This window comes from Mobula hypostoma, chromosome X2 (genome assembly GCF_963921235.1).
Source record: "Mobula hypostoma chromosome X2, sMobHyp1.1, whole genome shotgun sequence".
Taxonomy (NCBI): Eukaryota; Metazoa; Chordata; class Chondrichthyes; order Myliobatiformes; family Myliobatidae; genus Mobula; species Mobula hypostoma.
The window spans coordinates 6645528-6659594 of NC_086129.1; the positions used below are offsets into that span (position 1 = coordinate 6645528).

The 14067-nt window shown below is 48.5% G+C and overlaps 1 protein-coding gene across 3 annotated transcripts in view; it reads right to left on the bottom strand.

The window, feature by feature from the left end:
* Positions 1–1249: 1249 nt before the first annotated feature.
* LOC134340926 (oocyte zinc finger protein XlCOF6-like) overlaps positions 1250–14067 on the bottom strand; it is a 408299-nt gene continuing 395481 nt past the window's right edge. Inside the window, exons 2-5 of one of the 3 annotated variants that reach the window (XM_063038530.1) lie at positions 13714–13883; positions 10588–10729; positions 10002–10101; positions 1250–3896 (exon numbers count right to left, since the gene is read on the bottom strand). In XM_063038530.1, coding sequence (XP_062894600.1) covers positions 1255–3156 — 1902 coding nt within the window. In that variant the 5' untranslated portion in view covers positions 3157–3896; positions 10002–10101; positions 10588–10729; positions 13714–13883 and the 3' untranslated portion in view covers positions 1250–1254. Of the gene's footprint in view, positions 3897–6787; positions 7143–10001; positions 10102–10587; positions 11783–13713; positions 13884–14067 lie in introns of those variants that run through there. The other 2 variants (XM_063038529.1, XM_063038531.1) reach the window with 2 other exon arrangements.

Genomic DNA, 14067 nt, shown 5'->3' on the forward strand with positions numbered 1-14067 from the left:
TTACAAGATGGGTAGACAAAGGAGATGCAGTAGACGTGGTATACTTGGATTTTCAGGGGCCTTTGAAAGGTGCTGCACATGAGGCTGCTTAGCAAGATAAATCCCATGGAATTACAGGGAATTTACTACCATGGGTGGAGCATTGGCTGATCAACAGAAAACAGAGTGGGAATAAAGGGATCCTATTCTGGCTGGCTGCCGGTTACCACTGGAGTTCCACTGTGGTCGATGTTGAGACCACTGCTTTTTACAATGTATGTCAATGACTTGGACTGTTGGATTAATGGATTTGTGGCTAAATTTGCTGATGATACAAAGATAGGTGGAGGAGCGGGCAGTGCTGAGGAAACAGAGTGCCGGCAGAGAGATTTAGATAGTTTCAGGGAATGGGCCAAGAAGTAGTTAATGAAATACAATGTTGGAAGGTGTATGGTCATGCATATTGGTGAAAGAAATAAACAGGCAGACGATTATTTAGATTGGGAGAGAATTCAAAATGCAGAGATGGAAAGGAACTTGGAAGTCCTTGTGCAGGATACCCTAAAGGTTAACCTCCAGGCTGAGTCGGTGGTGAAGAAGGTGAATGCAATGGTGGCATTAATTTCTCGAGGTATAGAATATAAGAGCTGGGATGTGATGTTGAGGCTCTATAAGGCTCTCATGAGACTACACTTGGAGTATTGTGTGCAGTTTTGGGCTCCTTATTTTAGAATGGATATACTGACATTGGAGAGGGTTCAGAGAAGATTCACAAGAATTATTCCAGGAATGAAAGGGTTACCATACGAGAAGCATCTGTCTTCTTTTGGGCTGTATTCCCTGGAGTTCAGGAGAATGGTGGGGGCCGGGAGGCAGTGGGGGGTGGACGGAATCTCATTGAAACATTCTGAATGTTAAAAGCTCTGAACAGAGTAGATATGGGAAAGTTATTCCCAATGTGTCGGGGAGGCTATGACAAGAGAGCACAACTTCAGGATTGGAGGATATCCATTTAGAACAGAGATGAGGAGAACTTACTTTAGTCAGAGGGTGGTAAATTTGTGCAATTTGTTGCCACAAGCAACTGTGGAGGCCAAGTCCTTTGGCGCATCTAAGCCAGAGAGAGATGGGTTCTTGATTAGCCAGGCCATCAAAGGGTATGGGGAGAAGGCAGGGGAGTGGGGATGACTGGAAGAATTGGATCAGCCCATGACCGAATGGCGGAGCAGACTCGAAAGGCCGAATGGCCGACTTCTGCTCCTATATCTTATAGTCTTAATTGGGATGTCTGAGTGAATCCTTTCCCACATTCAGAACAGGAGAGTGGCATCCCCCAGTGTGAATTTGCTGATGTATTTTAAACTCAGACGACCGAGTGAATTCCTTCCCACGATCTGAGCAGGTGAGGAGTTTCTCCCTAGTGTGAATTCGGTAGTGCCACACAAGTTTGGATGACAAAGTGAATCCCTTCCCACATTCAGAGCAGCTGAATGGTCTCTCCCCAGCGTGATCTCGCTGATGTACCTTCAGTTGAAATGACCGAGCAAAACCCTTCCCACATTCAAAGCATCTGAATGGCCTCTCCCGAGTGTGAACAAACTGATGTTTCTTGAGTTGAGATGACTCAAAGAATCCCTTCCCACATTCAGAACACGTGAATGGCCTCTCCCCAGTGTGAACTCGCTGATGTACCTTCAGTCGAGATGACCCAGTGAATCTTTTCCCACATTCAGAGCAGCTGAACGGTTTCTCCCCAGTGTGAACTCGCTGATGTAGCTTCAGTTGACATGACCGAGTGAATCCTTTACCACATTCAGAGCAGCTGAAAGGTTTCTCCCCAGTGTGGAATCGCTGATGCACCTTCAGTTGAGATGACCGAGTGAATCCCTTCCCACAAACTGAGCAAGTGAATGGCCATTCCCCAGTGTGAAGTCGCTGATGTTCCTTCAGTTGAGCTGAATGGGTGAATCCCTTCCCACATTCAGAGCAGATGAATGGTTTCTCCCCAGTGTGATCTAACTGGTGTGTCAGTAGTTGAGAATGCCGAATGAATCCTTTCCCACAGTCTGAGCAGGTGAACGGCCTCTCTGCAGTGTGAACAAACTGATGTTCTTTCAGCTGACTTGAATAGGTGAATCCCTTCCCACATTGTGAGCAGATGAACGGTTTCTCCCCAGTGTGAATTCGCTGGTGTTTCAAGAGCTGAGATGAACAAATGAATCCTTTCCCACATTCAGAGCAGCTGAACGGCCTCTCCCCAGTGTGAACTCGCTGATGTATCTTCAGTTGAGATGACCGAGAAAATACCTTTCCACATTCAGAGCAAGTGAACGGCTTCTCCCCAGTGTGGACTTGCTGATGTTCCTTCAGTTGAGATTGCCAAGTGAATCCCTTCCCACATTCGGAGCATGTGAATGGTTTCTCCCCAGTGTGATCTAACTGGTGTGTCAGCAGATGAGAATGCCAAATGAATCCTTTCCCACAGTCTGAGCAGGTGAACGGTCTCTCTGCAGTGTGAACAAACTGATGTTCTTTCAGATGAGCTGAATCAGTGAATCCCTTCCCACATTCAGAGCAGATGAATGGTTTCACCCCAGTGTGAATTTGCTGGTGTTTCAAGAGCTGAGATGAATGAATGAATCCTTTCCCACATTCAGAGCAGCTGAATGGCTTCTCCCCGGTGTGAACTCGCTGATGTACCTTCAGTTCAGATGACCGAGCAAATCCCTTCCCACATTCAGAGCAAGTGAACGGCTTTTCCCCAGTGTGAACTCGCTGGTGTCTCTGTCGATTGGACGAGTGAGTGAATCCCTTCCCACAGTCTGAGCAGGTGAATAGCCTCTCCTTAGTGTGAACCCGCCGATGACTCTGTAGTGCGGAAAAGCGAATGAATCCCTTCCCACAGTCTGAGCAGATGAATGGTCTCTCCCCAGTGTGAAGTCGCTGGTGTGTCTGGAGTTGAGAACGCTGATTGAATCCCTTCCCACAGTCTGAGCAGGTGAATGGTCTCTTCCCAGTGTGAACTAACTGATGTTGTAGCAGGTCGTTTGACTGAATGAATCCTTTCCCACAGTCTGAGCAGGTGAATGGCCTCTCCCCAGTGTGAACTCGCTGGTGTCTATGTAGTGTTGACGATTGAGTGAATCCCTTCCCACAGTCTGAGCAGGTGAACGGCATCTTTTCAGTGTGAACTCGCTCGTGTTCATTCAGTTGAGATGATTTAGTGAATCCTTTCCCACATTCAGAGCAGGTGAATGGCTTCTCCCCGGTGTGAACTCACTGGTGTCACTGTGGCGTGATTGAGTGCCTTCCCACCGTCCGAGCAGGTCAATGCCCTCTCACTGGTGTATTTTCTGATATACCTTTAGCATCAATAACAGAATGGCTTCCCGCTTGCAGAACAGGTGGAGCATCTCACTATGGTGTGAACTTGCTGATGTGTCTTCAGACTGGATGACTGAGTGGTTGCCCTCCCTCACACAGAGCGGGTGAATGGCCTTTCCCCACTGTGAACTCACTGGCGTGTCTGCGGGTAGCCTGTGAGTGAATCTCTTCCCACACTGAGAGAAGGAGAATGATATCTCACTGCGAACAATTCTCTGGCAATTCAGAAAGTCAGATGTTTGAATGCCTTGTACGATTGATGCAGTTGAAGAACTGATCTCCAGTGAACAAATGCTGGTGTGTTCTCAGCTCCCGGTTCCAGTGAATTACACAGAGTAAAAACAGAAAACTTCATCTCAGAGACAGAATACATCACCAGATGGGATGAGATACTTCTTCACGTCCAAGAATCAACACCAGATGTGCTGGTGTTGCAAAGAATAAATTTGGTCGCTCCTTAAATATCCAGACAGAAAAACTGATGTGTTGTTGTGTTTGAGATTCCCATACACAAGTGTTCTGCCATTTCAAACCTGTAAAAATATTTGCAAAAGACATCAATGGGTGAAGGACAATATTTCAGGAGAGATTTCAGTCTGTGGTGAGAACATAAGAAATAGGAGCAGGAGTCGGCCATCTGGCCCTTTGAGCCTGATCTGCCATTGAATAAGATCATGGCTGATCTGGCCATGGACTCATCTCCACCTACCTGCCTTTTCCCCATAACCCTTAATTCCCCAACTATGCAAAAATCTATCCGACCCTGTCTTAAATATATTTACTGAGGTGGCCTCCACTCCTTCATTGGGCAGAGAAATCCACATATTCACCACCCGCTGGGAAAAGCAGTTCCTCCTCATCTCCATCCCAATTTCCCCCAAATCTTGAGGCAATGTCCTCTAGTTCTAGTCTCATCTACCAGTGGAAACAACTTTCCTGCCTCTATCTTATCTATTCCTTTCATAATTTTACATGTTTCTATATGATCTCCTCTGAATGTGAGCTCTGGCATCACAATTTTACCAATTTCAACACAAGTTGGGGGTTGTCAACTTGAGATATACCTCAGGATACTGTGGGAAGTGAGGGAGGAAATTGCTGAACCTCTGGCGATGATCTTTGCACATCAATAGGGAGAGGAAAAGTACCAGAGGATCAGAAGACATTTTTCCCTTTTCAAAAAAGGGATTAGAGATAAGCCGGAAATTACAGACCAGTGGTCCTTACTTCAGTGGAGGGCAAGTTGTTGGAGAAGCTCCTGAGAGGCAGGATTTATGAGCATTTGGAGAAGCATAATCTGATGTGGGATAGTCAGCATGGCTCTGTCTAGGGCAGATCGTGCCTTACAAACCTGATTGAATTCTTTGAGGATGTAACAAAACACACTGATGAAGGTAGAACATTGGATGTTGTGTACATGGCTTTCAGTGAGACTTTTGATAAGATTCCTCATGCGAGGCTCATTCAGAAAGTAAAGAGGCAAGGATCCAAGTAGAACTTGCTTTCTGGATCCAGAATTGGCTTGCCCACAGAAGCCAAAGGTGGTTGTAGATGGTTTGTATACTGCATGGAGGACGGTGACCAGAGGTGTTCTGCAGGGATGAGTTCTGAGATTCCTTCTCTTTGTGATGTTTATAAATGATCTTGATGAGGAAGTAGAAGGGTGCTGATGACACAAAAGTTGAGGGTGTTGTGAAGAGTGTGGACAGTTCTCCAGAGGTTACAGCAGGATGCAGATAGGTTGCAGAACTGGCAGATGGAGTTCAACCCAGTTAACTGTACTGTGGCTTATTTTGGTACATCAAATCTGAAGACAGAACACAATATGATGTTGGGACTATTGGCAATGTGGAGGATCAGCAAGATCTTGTGGTCCATGTCAATTTTACACTCAAAGCTGCAGTGCTGATTGACAACGTTGTTTAGAAGGCCTTCATCAACCATGGATCTGAGTTCAAGATTGGTGAGGTAATGTTACAGCTATATAAGACTGTCTTTAAACCCACTTAGAGTCTTGTGTTCAGTTACCTCATCACAGGAAGGATGTGGATACCATAGAAAGACTTCAGAGGAGATTTACAAGGATGTTACATGGAATGGAGAATATGCCTTATGAGAATAGGTTGAGTGAACTTTGGAGCGACGGAGGATGAAAGGTGACCTGACAGATGTGTATAAGATGATGAAAGGCACTGATCATGTGGTTAGCCAGAGACTTTTTTCCTAGGGCTGAAATGGCAAACACGAGGGACATAGTTTTAAGGTGCTCGGAAGTAGGGTCAAAGGGGATGTCAGAGGGAGGTTTTTCACACAGAGAGTAGTAGGTGCATGGAATGCACTGCCAGTGATGATGGTAGAGGCAGATACCATGGAGTCTTTTGGGAGACTGTTAGATATGTACATGGAGCTCATGAAAACAGAGTGCAATGCGGTTGGGAAATCCGAGGCAGTTTCTAGGATAGGTTACATGGACGGCAAAGGGCCAAAGGGCCTGTAATATATTCTAGATTTCTATGTTTCTATATGCACTCATCTTCGAACAAGGCACGGATCAGACATTCTGACTGACAATCAAAATCTCTGACTGTATTCCCCTCTGTGTGAGAATGGGCTATTTCTGACTTCAATCAACCTGTGACTTGGCTGAATTTGTCTCTGTCCTTTGGTATTATTTCAAGTTCTAGTCATGTTCCACAAGACTACAAAGAGCAGTTAGTTTCTACATGTATGATCCTGGAGATTTACTAATTACTCGGATACCCTCCCACCAGCTGATTGACAGTGAGGAACCCATCGATGGCAATGCCAATGAATAGAAAGTGGAGGGCAGTGGCTATTCTCATTGGACTGCGGCATTTTTGTGATGTGAAAGCGACAAGTCACTTGTCATCGAGGCAAAGGTGTTTCATATCGTTATTTACTCAGAGAGAACTAAATCTGACCGAAGGTTTTATTTCCATACAGCTCAAATTGACATTTTCACTGACTGGAAGGTGAACTCTTCAACCGAGATTAACTGGGAACTACATTTTTGTTCCGAGTTACTAATCCTCGGATTTACATAGCTGAAACACGGCAGTGTTTGGGAGATTCATTCGCTCCCATTTCCTTCGACTGTACGGGAACAACGCTTGGTAGTGTCATCCATGACTGCCTCTTTACCCAGAAGGCCCCACGAACCAGAAACCTGTCTGTCAGCCACCGAAAGAACCAGCGATGCGCATGCGCCGCAGGAACGGCGGCGGCCCAGCGCTCATCAGCCGAAAGCCTGGCGGCACTGGGTACGGATCGTGGGGCTGAGAAAGAGGGAACGGACCGGGGCTGTCCTGGGGTGCAGGACCAGTGCGCCAGGAGCTCACAGTAATAGCCCGTCAATCACGTTTCAGACGCCGCTGATTAATTCTCCACCGGAGACCCCTCTTACCTGCGGCCGGTCTTTGTGAGCCTCTCGTCTACTGAGCGCATGCGCGATATTTGGGATTACCTCATACCTCTGCGCATGCGCGTGTGAGCAAACAGAAGGAAATCTGCAGACAACATACATCAAAGTTTTGGGGCAGAAGGCGTGAGAGAGAGAGTGAGGATGGACAAGGTGCTGTGAGTCGGCTAACGGGGTCGGACCCCGATCAGGAGTCCGAGGTCCGTGGTGTTCGGCGAGGAGAGGAGACGGAGACGGACTCCTGTGGAGAGTCTGGTCGACCACCGTTGTTGGTCCCAGGCGGCAGGTCGAGGTGGTCCGAGGGGATCGCAGGGTGAAGGAGGAGGGTCCTGAGCTCCAACTGTATGTGCACAAAGAGATAGAACTTTGATAAGTGTGGCGCCTTTTATTTTCCTTTTTATATTTTATTCTGTCTTAATTATATAATTCTAGTAGTATCTATAAACTATTTCATTTAATCGTATCTGGTGTATTGTCTTTTATTTCGGCGGGGTGGGGTACATCACACAGCATCCACACAAACTAATTACCCAGTTTGGCGGGGCCGAGGGCTGTTTCCCTAGACGACAGCGAGCTGAGCGACCCCAAGGCTTACCAGGGGGCTCGACAAATACAAACAACAGGAATTCTGCAGATGCTGGAAATTCAAGCAACATACATCAAAGTTGCTGGTGAACGCAGCAGGCCAGGCAGCATCTGTAGGAAGAGGTGCAGTCGACGTTTCAGGCCGAGACCCTTCGTCAGGACTAACTGAAGGAAGAGTGAGTAAGGGATTTGAAAGTTGGAGGGGGAGGGGGAGATGCAAAATGATAGGAGAAGACAGGAGGGGGAGGGATGGAGCCGAGAGCTGGACAGGTGATAGGCAGAAGGGGATACGAGAGGATCATGGGACAGGAGGTCCGGGAAGAAAGACGGGGGGGGGGGGTGACCCAGAGGATGGGCAAGAGGTATATTCAGAGGGACAGAGGGAGAAAAAGGAGAGCGAGAGAAAGAATGTGTGCATAAAAAAGAGTAACAGATGGGGTACGAGGGGGAGGTGGGGCCTAGTGGAAGTTAGAGAAGTCAATGTTCATGCCATCAGGTTGGAGGCTACCCATACGGAATATAAGGTGTTGTTCCTCCAACCTGAGTGTGGCTTCATCTTTACAGTAGAGGAGGCCGTGGATAGACATGTCAGAATGGGAATGGGATGTGGAATTAAAATGTGTGGCCACTGGGAGATCCTGCTTTCTCTGGCGGACAGAGCGTAGATGTTCAGCGAAGCGGTCTCCCAGTCTGCGTCGGGTCTCACCAATATATAAAAGGCCACATCGGGAGCACCGGACGCAGTATATCACCCCAGTCGATTCACAGGTGAAGTGATGCCTCACCTGGAAGGACTGTTTGGGGCCCTGAATGGTGGTAAGGGAGGAAGTGTAAGGGCATGTGTAGCACTTATTACTAGAATTATATAATAGAGAATAAAATATAAAAGGAAAATAAAAGGCGCCACACTTATCAAAGTTCTATCTCTTCGTGCACAAACAGTTGGAGGTCAGGACCCTCTTTCTTCACCCTGCGATCCCCTCGGACCACCTCGACCTGCCGCCTGGGACCAACAACGGTGGTCGACCAGACTCTCCACATGAGTCCGTCTCCGTCTCCTCTCCTCGCCGAACACCACGGACCTCGGACTCCTGATCGGGGTCCGATCCCGTTAGCCGACTCACAGTACCTTGTCCATCCTCACTCTCTCTCTCGCGCCTTCTGCCCCAAAACCCGCGCATCACAATAACTTACAGACACACAGAAAGAATAACATCTATCCCAATTGATTCGTAACATCCTCTTATCAATAACATTATCCAACCAAACTACTAGCGGGAGGACTTTCTCAGCAGATAATATAACAAAGAAGCCATTTCAATTATAACATAAAAAAGAATCATTGTAATTAGCCTACGCAATAACATAAAAGAAGAAACCCCTTACATTTGAATGCACAGAGCATGAAAATAAAATGGACGATCTTGAAATCCAGCTACAAATTGGCAAATATGTGGCCATCTCTGAAACTTGGATAAAGGATGGCTGCCATTAGGAGCTGAACGTACAAGGATATAGGGTGTATCTGAAAGATAGGTTAGTAGGCAAAGGGGGCGGTGTGGTTCTGTGTATAAGAAATAATATTAAATCATTAAAAGGGATAACATAGGATCGGAAGGTGGAGAATCTCAATGCTTTGAGTTAAGAATTGCAAGGGAAAAGGACCCTAATGGCAGTTATATACAGGGTCCAAATAGCAGCCGGGATATGGATTATGGAGGAACATTTCTTTCTGGACACAGATTACCCTCCAACACCACTCTCTTCCCTCTTGCGGAACTAGTCCTCACTGTCAATTATTACTCCTTTGGCTCCTTCCACTTCCTTCAAACAAAAGGTGTATCCATGGGTACTCACATGTGTCCCAGCTATGCCTGTCTGTTTGTCAGCTATGTGCAACAGTCTGTTCCAAGCCTAAACAGATGTCACTCCCTCACTTTTCCTACTCCACTGGCGCTGCTGCCTGCACCAATGCCAAACCAGTCGACTTCATCGACTTTGCCTCCAACTTCCACCCTACCCTTAACTTTGTCTCGTCCATTTCCAACCCCTCTCTCCCGTTTCTCAATCTCTCCGTTTTTATCTCTGGAGACAGTTTATCCATTGATGTCACTGACTCTCACAGCTACCTGGACAATACCTCTTCCAACTCTGTTATTTGTAAAAATACCATCCTCTTCAATCAATTCCTCCATCTCCGCTGCATCTGTCCCCAGGATGAGGCTTTTCATTCCAGAATGAAGGCGATGACCTCCTTTTTCAAAGAAAGGGGCTTCCCTTCCTCTCCCATCAACACTGCCCTCCACCACATCTCTTCCATTTCACACACATCTGCTCTCAGCCCATTCTCCCGTCATCCCACCATGGATAGGGTTCCTTCTGTCCTCACCAGCCTGTGTGTCCACCACATAATTCCCTGTAAATTCCGCCATCTCCAATGGGACCCCACCAGCAAGCACCTCTTTCCCTCCCACCCCCGTCCAGCTTTCCGCTTTCCATTTGCATCACTCCATATGAGTCCCTTGTCCATTTGCCCCACGCCACTGATCTCCCTCCTGGCACTTATCCATGCAAGTGGAACAAGTGCCCCACCTGACCCCTCACGTCACTTCACCTGTAAGCCCGTCGGGGGTTATCTGCCGTATCTCCATTCCCGGCGAGACCTCGTGTATATCGGTGAGACACGACTGCTTAGCCAAGCACCTGCCCTCCATCTGCCAGAAAAAGCAGGATCTCCCTGTGACACCAATTTTAATTCCACTTCCCATTCGCGTTGTGACGTCAACCCATCCCAACCGCCGCCCCCCCCCCCACACGCACACACACACACACACACACACACCACTATTGCAATGAGGCCACACCCAGACTGGAGGAACAACACTTTATATTCCGTCTGGGTAGCCTCCAACCTGAGGTCATGAATGTCGATTTATTTGAACTTCCGGTAATGCCCCGGCCCCACCTCTATTGCCCATCCCCTTTTCCCTTTCTCCCCTTATCTCGCCTGCACATCACCTCCGTCTGGTGCTCCTCCACCTTGTCTTTCTTCCATGGCCTGTCCTCTCCTATTGGATTCCCCAACCTCCAACCCGGTATCTCGTTCACCAGTCAACTTCCCAACTCTTTGCATCTCCCCTCCCAGTTTCACCTCTGACTTTGTGTTTCTCCCTCCTCTCCCCACACCCTCTAACACTGACCCCTCATCATTTTCCTTCAGTCCTGCTGAAGGGTCTCGGCCTGAAGCGTCGACTGTACTCTTCCATAGACGCTGCCCGGAGTGCTGAGTTTCTCCGGCATTCTGTGTGTGTACTTGGATTTGCAGCATCTGCAGATTGTCTCCTGTTTGAAATAAGAAGCCTGCTGGATATTTAACCTTCACAGTTGCTGAATGCAGAGTGACGTTCAAAAGTGACTGTTGGTTTTCAATACTGTAATTATTACTGTTTTTTATCAAACATTTTATACATTATTGGCCTAAGTAGTTACATTTTTGTTTGTACAGAGACAGGGAAGTGCTGAAGAAGGGTCTTAACCCAAAATATCAATTATTTTCTCTTTTCCATGCATGTGCTGCCCTGCTGAGTTCCTCCAGCATTTACATGTGTTGCAATGAGCTGCAAGCTTTGACTAATTAAGAGTGTGCAGTGAAACCTCCCCCATCCACTGTTGAGGAACCTCATTACATCGGCCGTGGATGGTCAGGGCCCACATCCCTCTTTTGTGAGGCATCTCCCCGATGTGCAATGGATGTGGTGGGACAGCCCCCTCCCCTGTGAAAAACCACTGTCATCAGCCATCGATCTATTAGCATCACCAGCCTCCCTGTGAGAAACCTCCCTCATTGCCAGTGGATGTGCTGGGACCACGAGGCTCCACTGTGAGAAACCTCCCCCATTGACCATACATGGGTAGGGACCATCATCATCACATCTACATCGGCCATCCATGGGGAAAATGGAAAAACTCTGGGAGGGATTCAGTGGGAACTGGAATCTCATCGGTAAGGCTGTGGTCCAGGCCATTCTGCCCCACCGTCCCATGCTGGTAGCTGGAGATTAGCCAGTCCTCCTGCTGAGCCACTCAGCTCCATCGTACAGCAATGGCTGTCTGAACCCCCCTACCACATGACCTGGGCTCAGACAGTCATGGTGAAATAAAAACAGAAAATATTGGAAAATTCAGCAGGGATGAGACCTGGGAGAGACTGGTCATGGGATCCTCAATCTGGGAAACAGTGGGGACGGGACCTTCAGTCCGGGAGAGTCTGGGGATGACACCTTCAGTTCAGAAGACACTGGGGACGGGACCCTCAGCCCGGGAGAGACGGGGCGAACGGGACCCTCAGCCCGGGAGAGACGGGGCGAACGGGACCCTCAGCCCGGGAGAGACGGGGCGAACGGGACCCTCAGCCCCGGAGTGACGGGGCGTACGGGACCCTCAGCCCGGGAGAGACGGTGGGCACGGGACCCTCAGCCCGGGAGAGACGGGGGTAACGGGACCCTCAGCCCGGGAGAGACGGGGGGAACGGGACCCTCAGCCCGGGAGAGACGGGGGGAACGGGACCCTCAGCCCGGGAGAGACGGCGGGAACGGGACCCTCAGCCCGGGAGAGACGGCGGGAACGGGACCCTCAGCCCGGGAGAGACGGGGCGAACGGGACCCTCAGCCCGGGAGAGTCTCAGGATGGGAACTTCAGTCCGGGAGCAACTGAGGATAAGACCTTCAGTCTGGGAGAGACTGGGTGTGAGAACCTCAATCCAGTAGACACTGGGTGTGAGATCTTCAGTCCAGGAGAGACTGGCTGTGAGACCCTCAGTTCAGGAGAGACTGGGGATGAGACTGTCAGTCAGGGGGAGACTAGGAATGAAATCTTTAGTCAGGGTGCGTCTAGGTGTGAGGCCTTCAGTCGGGGAGAGACTGGGGATGGGACCTTCAGTTGGGGAGAGACTGGGGATGGGACCTTCAGCCTGGCGGAGCCTGGGTGTGAGACCTTCAGTCCGGGAGAGACCGGGGATGAGAGCTTCAGTCGGGGAGAGACTGGAAATGAGACCATCAATGGGTCAACGGTTTGCTCTCCCAGTCTCTGCTGGACTGAAGATATCATCCCCTGTCTCTGTCAGACTGAATTCTCAGCCCCAGTCTTTGTCAGACTGAATTCTCAGCCCCTGTCTCTGTAAGACTGAATTCTCATCCCCAGTCTTTGTCAGACTGAATTCTCAGCCCCAGTCTCTGTCAGACTGAATTCTCAGCCCCTGTCTCTGTCAGACTGAATTCTCAGCCCCTGTCTCTGTCAGAGTGAATTCTCATCCCCTGTCTCTGTCAGACTGAATTCTCAGCCCCTGTCTCTGTCAGACTGAATTCTCATCCCCTGTCTCTGTAAGACTGAATTCTCATCCCCAGTCTTTGTCAGTCTGCAGCGATTCACTCAGTCGTCTGATCTGCTGCCTCTTCAGCAAGTTCACACTGGGCAGACACCATTCACCTGCTCCAACTGTTGTAAGGGATTCACTCGGTCATCCAGCATACAGAGACACCAGTGAGTTTACACCGGAGAGAAGCCATTCACCTGTTCCATTCGTGATTCACTCGATCATCTCACCAGTATTGGTACACCAGTCAGTTCACACTGGGGAGAGACCTTTCACCTGCTCAGACTGTGGGACGGGATTCAGTCATCCACCCTTGTGAGTCACTACCGAGCTCACACTGGCCAATAAGTTTCAATAAGTTGCTGAGTTTGATGAACAGCAGCAATATTTGCTGAGTTCGGCACCGACAGTCAGTTTTGAACTTTCCTCTGGACTCAGCAACTGAGATGGAGAAATATCCAGCATGCAGCTGATTGAAAATGTCTCCCCAGTGTGAACCCGGTTGTGCAAGACAAGGTTGGATGACCGAGTGAATCTCTTCCCACATTCAGATCAGGTGAGCAGCCTCTGCCCAGTGTGAACTGACTGGTGTGCCAGTAGGTGGGATGATTGAATGAATACCTTCCAACAAATAGAACAGGCGAACAGCTTCTCCCCAGTGTGAACTCACTGATGATTCCTCAGACTGAATAAGTGTCTCTGAACCCCTTCCCACGGTCTGAGCAGCTGAACTGGGCTTCTCTCCGGTGTGAACTCGCTGATGTTCTTTCGTCTTGTCTGACGTTTAAAATGTCCACCCAGGAAAAAATGGGGGCAGTCAAACTCAGTGATAAGCAAGGCATGAGTTAGGGTTTGAGCAAAAAAAAATCTCATTGCAAATGGCAAAATAAGCTTCTTAGCAACAAGGTGACATCTATTCTGAAATGTTAATTGTGTTCCCAGTGTTTAAGTATACCTTGGTTTTGTCGGAGACTATTGCAAAGAGAAGGATGCAATCCAGGGGACATGGTAATGTAGCAGTTAACTTCACTCTTCACAGCCCCAGCAATTGGAAGACTGGGTTTCAATTCCTGCCGCTGTTCTCCCCGTGAGGACCTGGGTTTCCTCTGGCTGCTCCCGTTTCCTCTGTTACATAACCGGTAATAATGAGTATCAATCGAGACAAGTTATATAAAAACAACCAAACATTTATTAAACACGGATAAACGACAAAAAAAAAAGAAACGAAAACCTTAACTGGAAGTTAACCGCTATGCAGCCGTTCAACAAATCGTCATTTGGCCCTGGTTCTTAAAGTGTTAAATCCGAA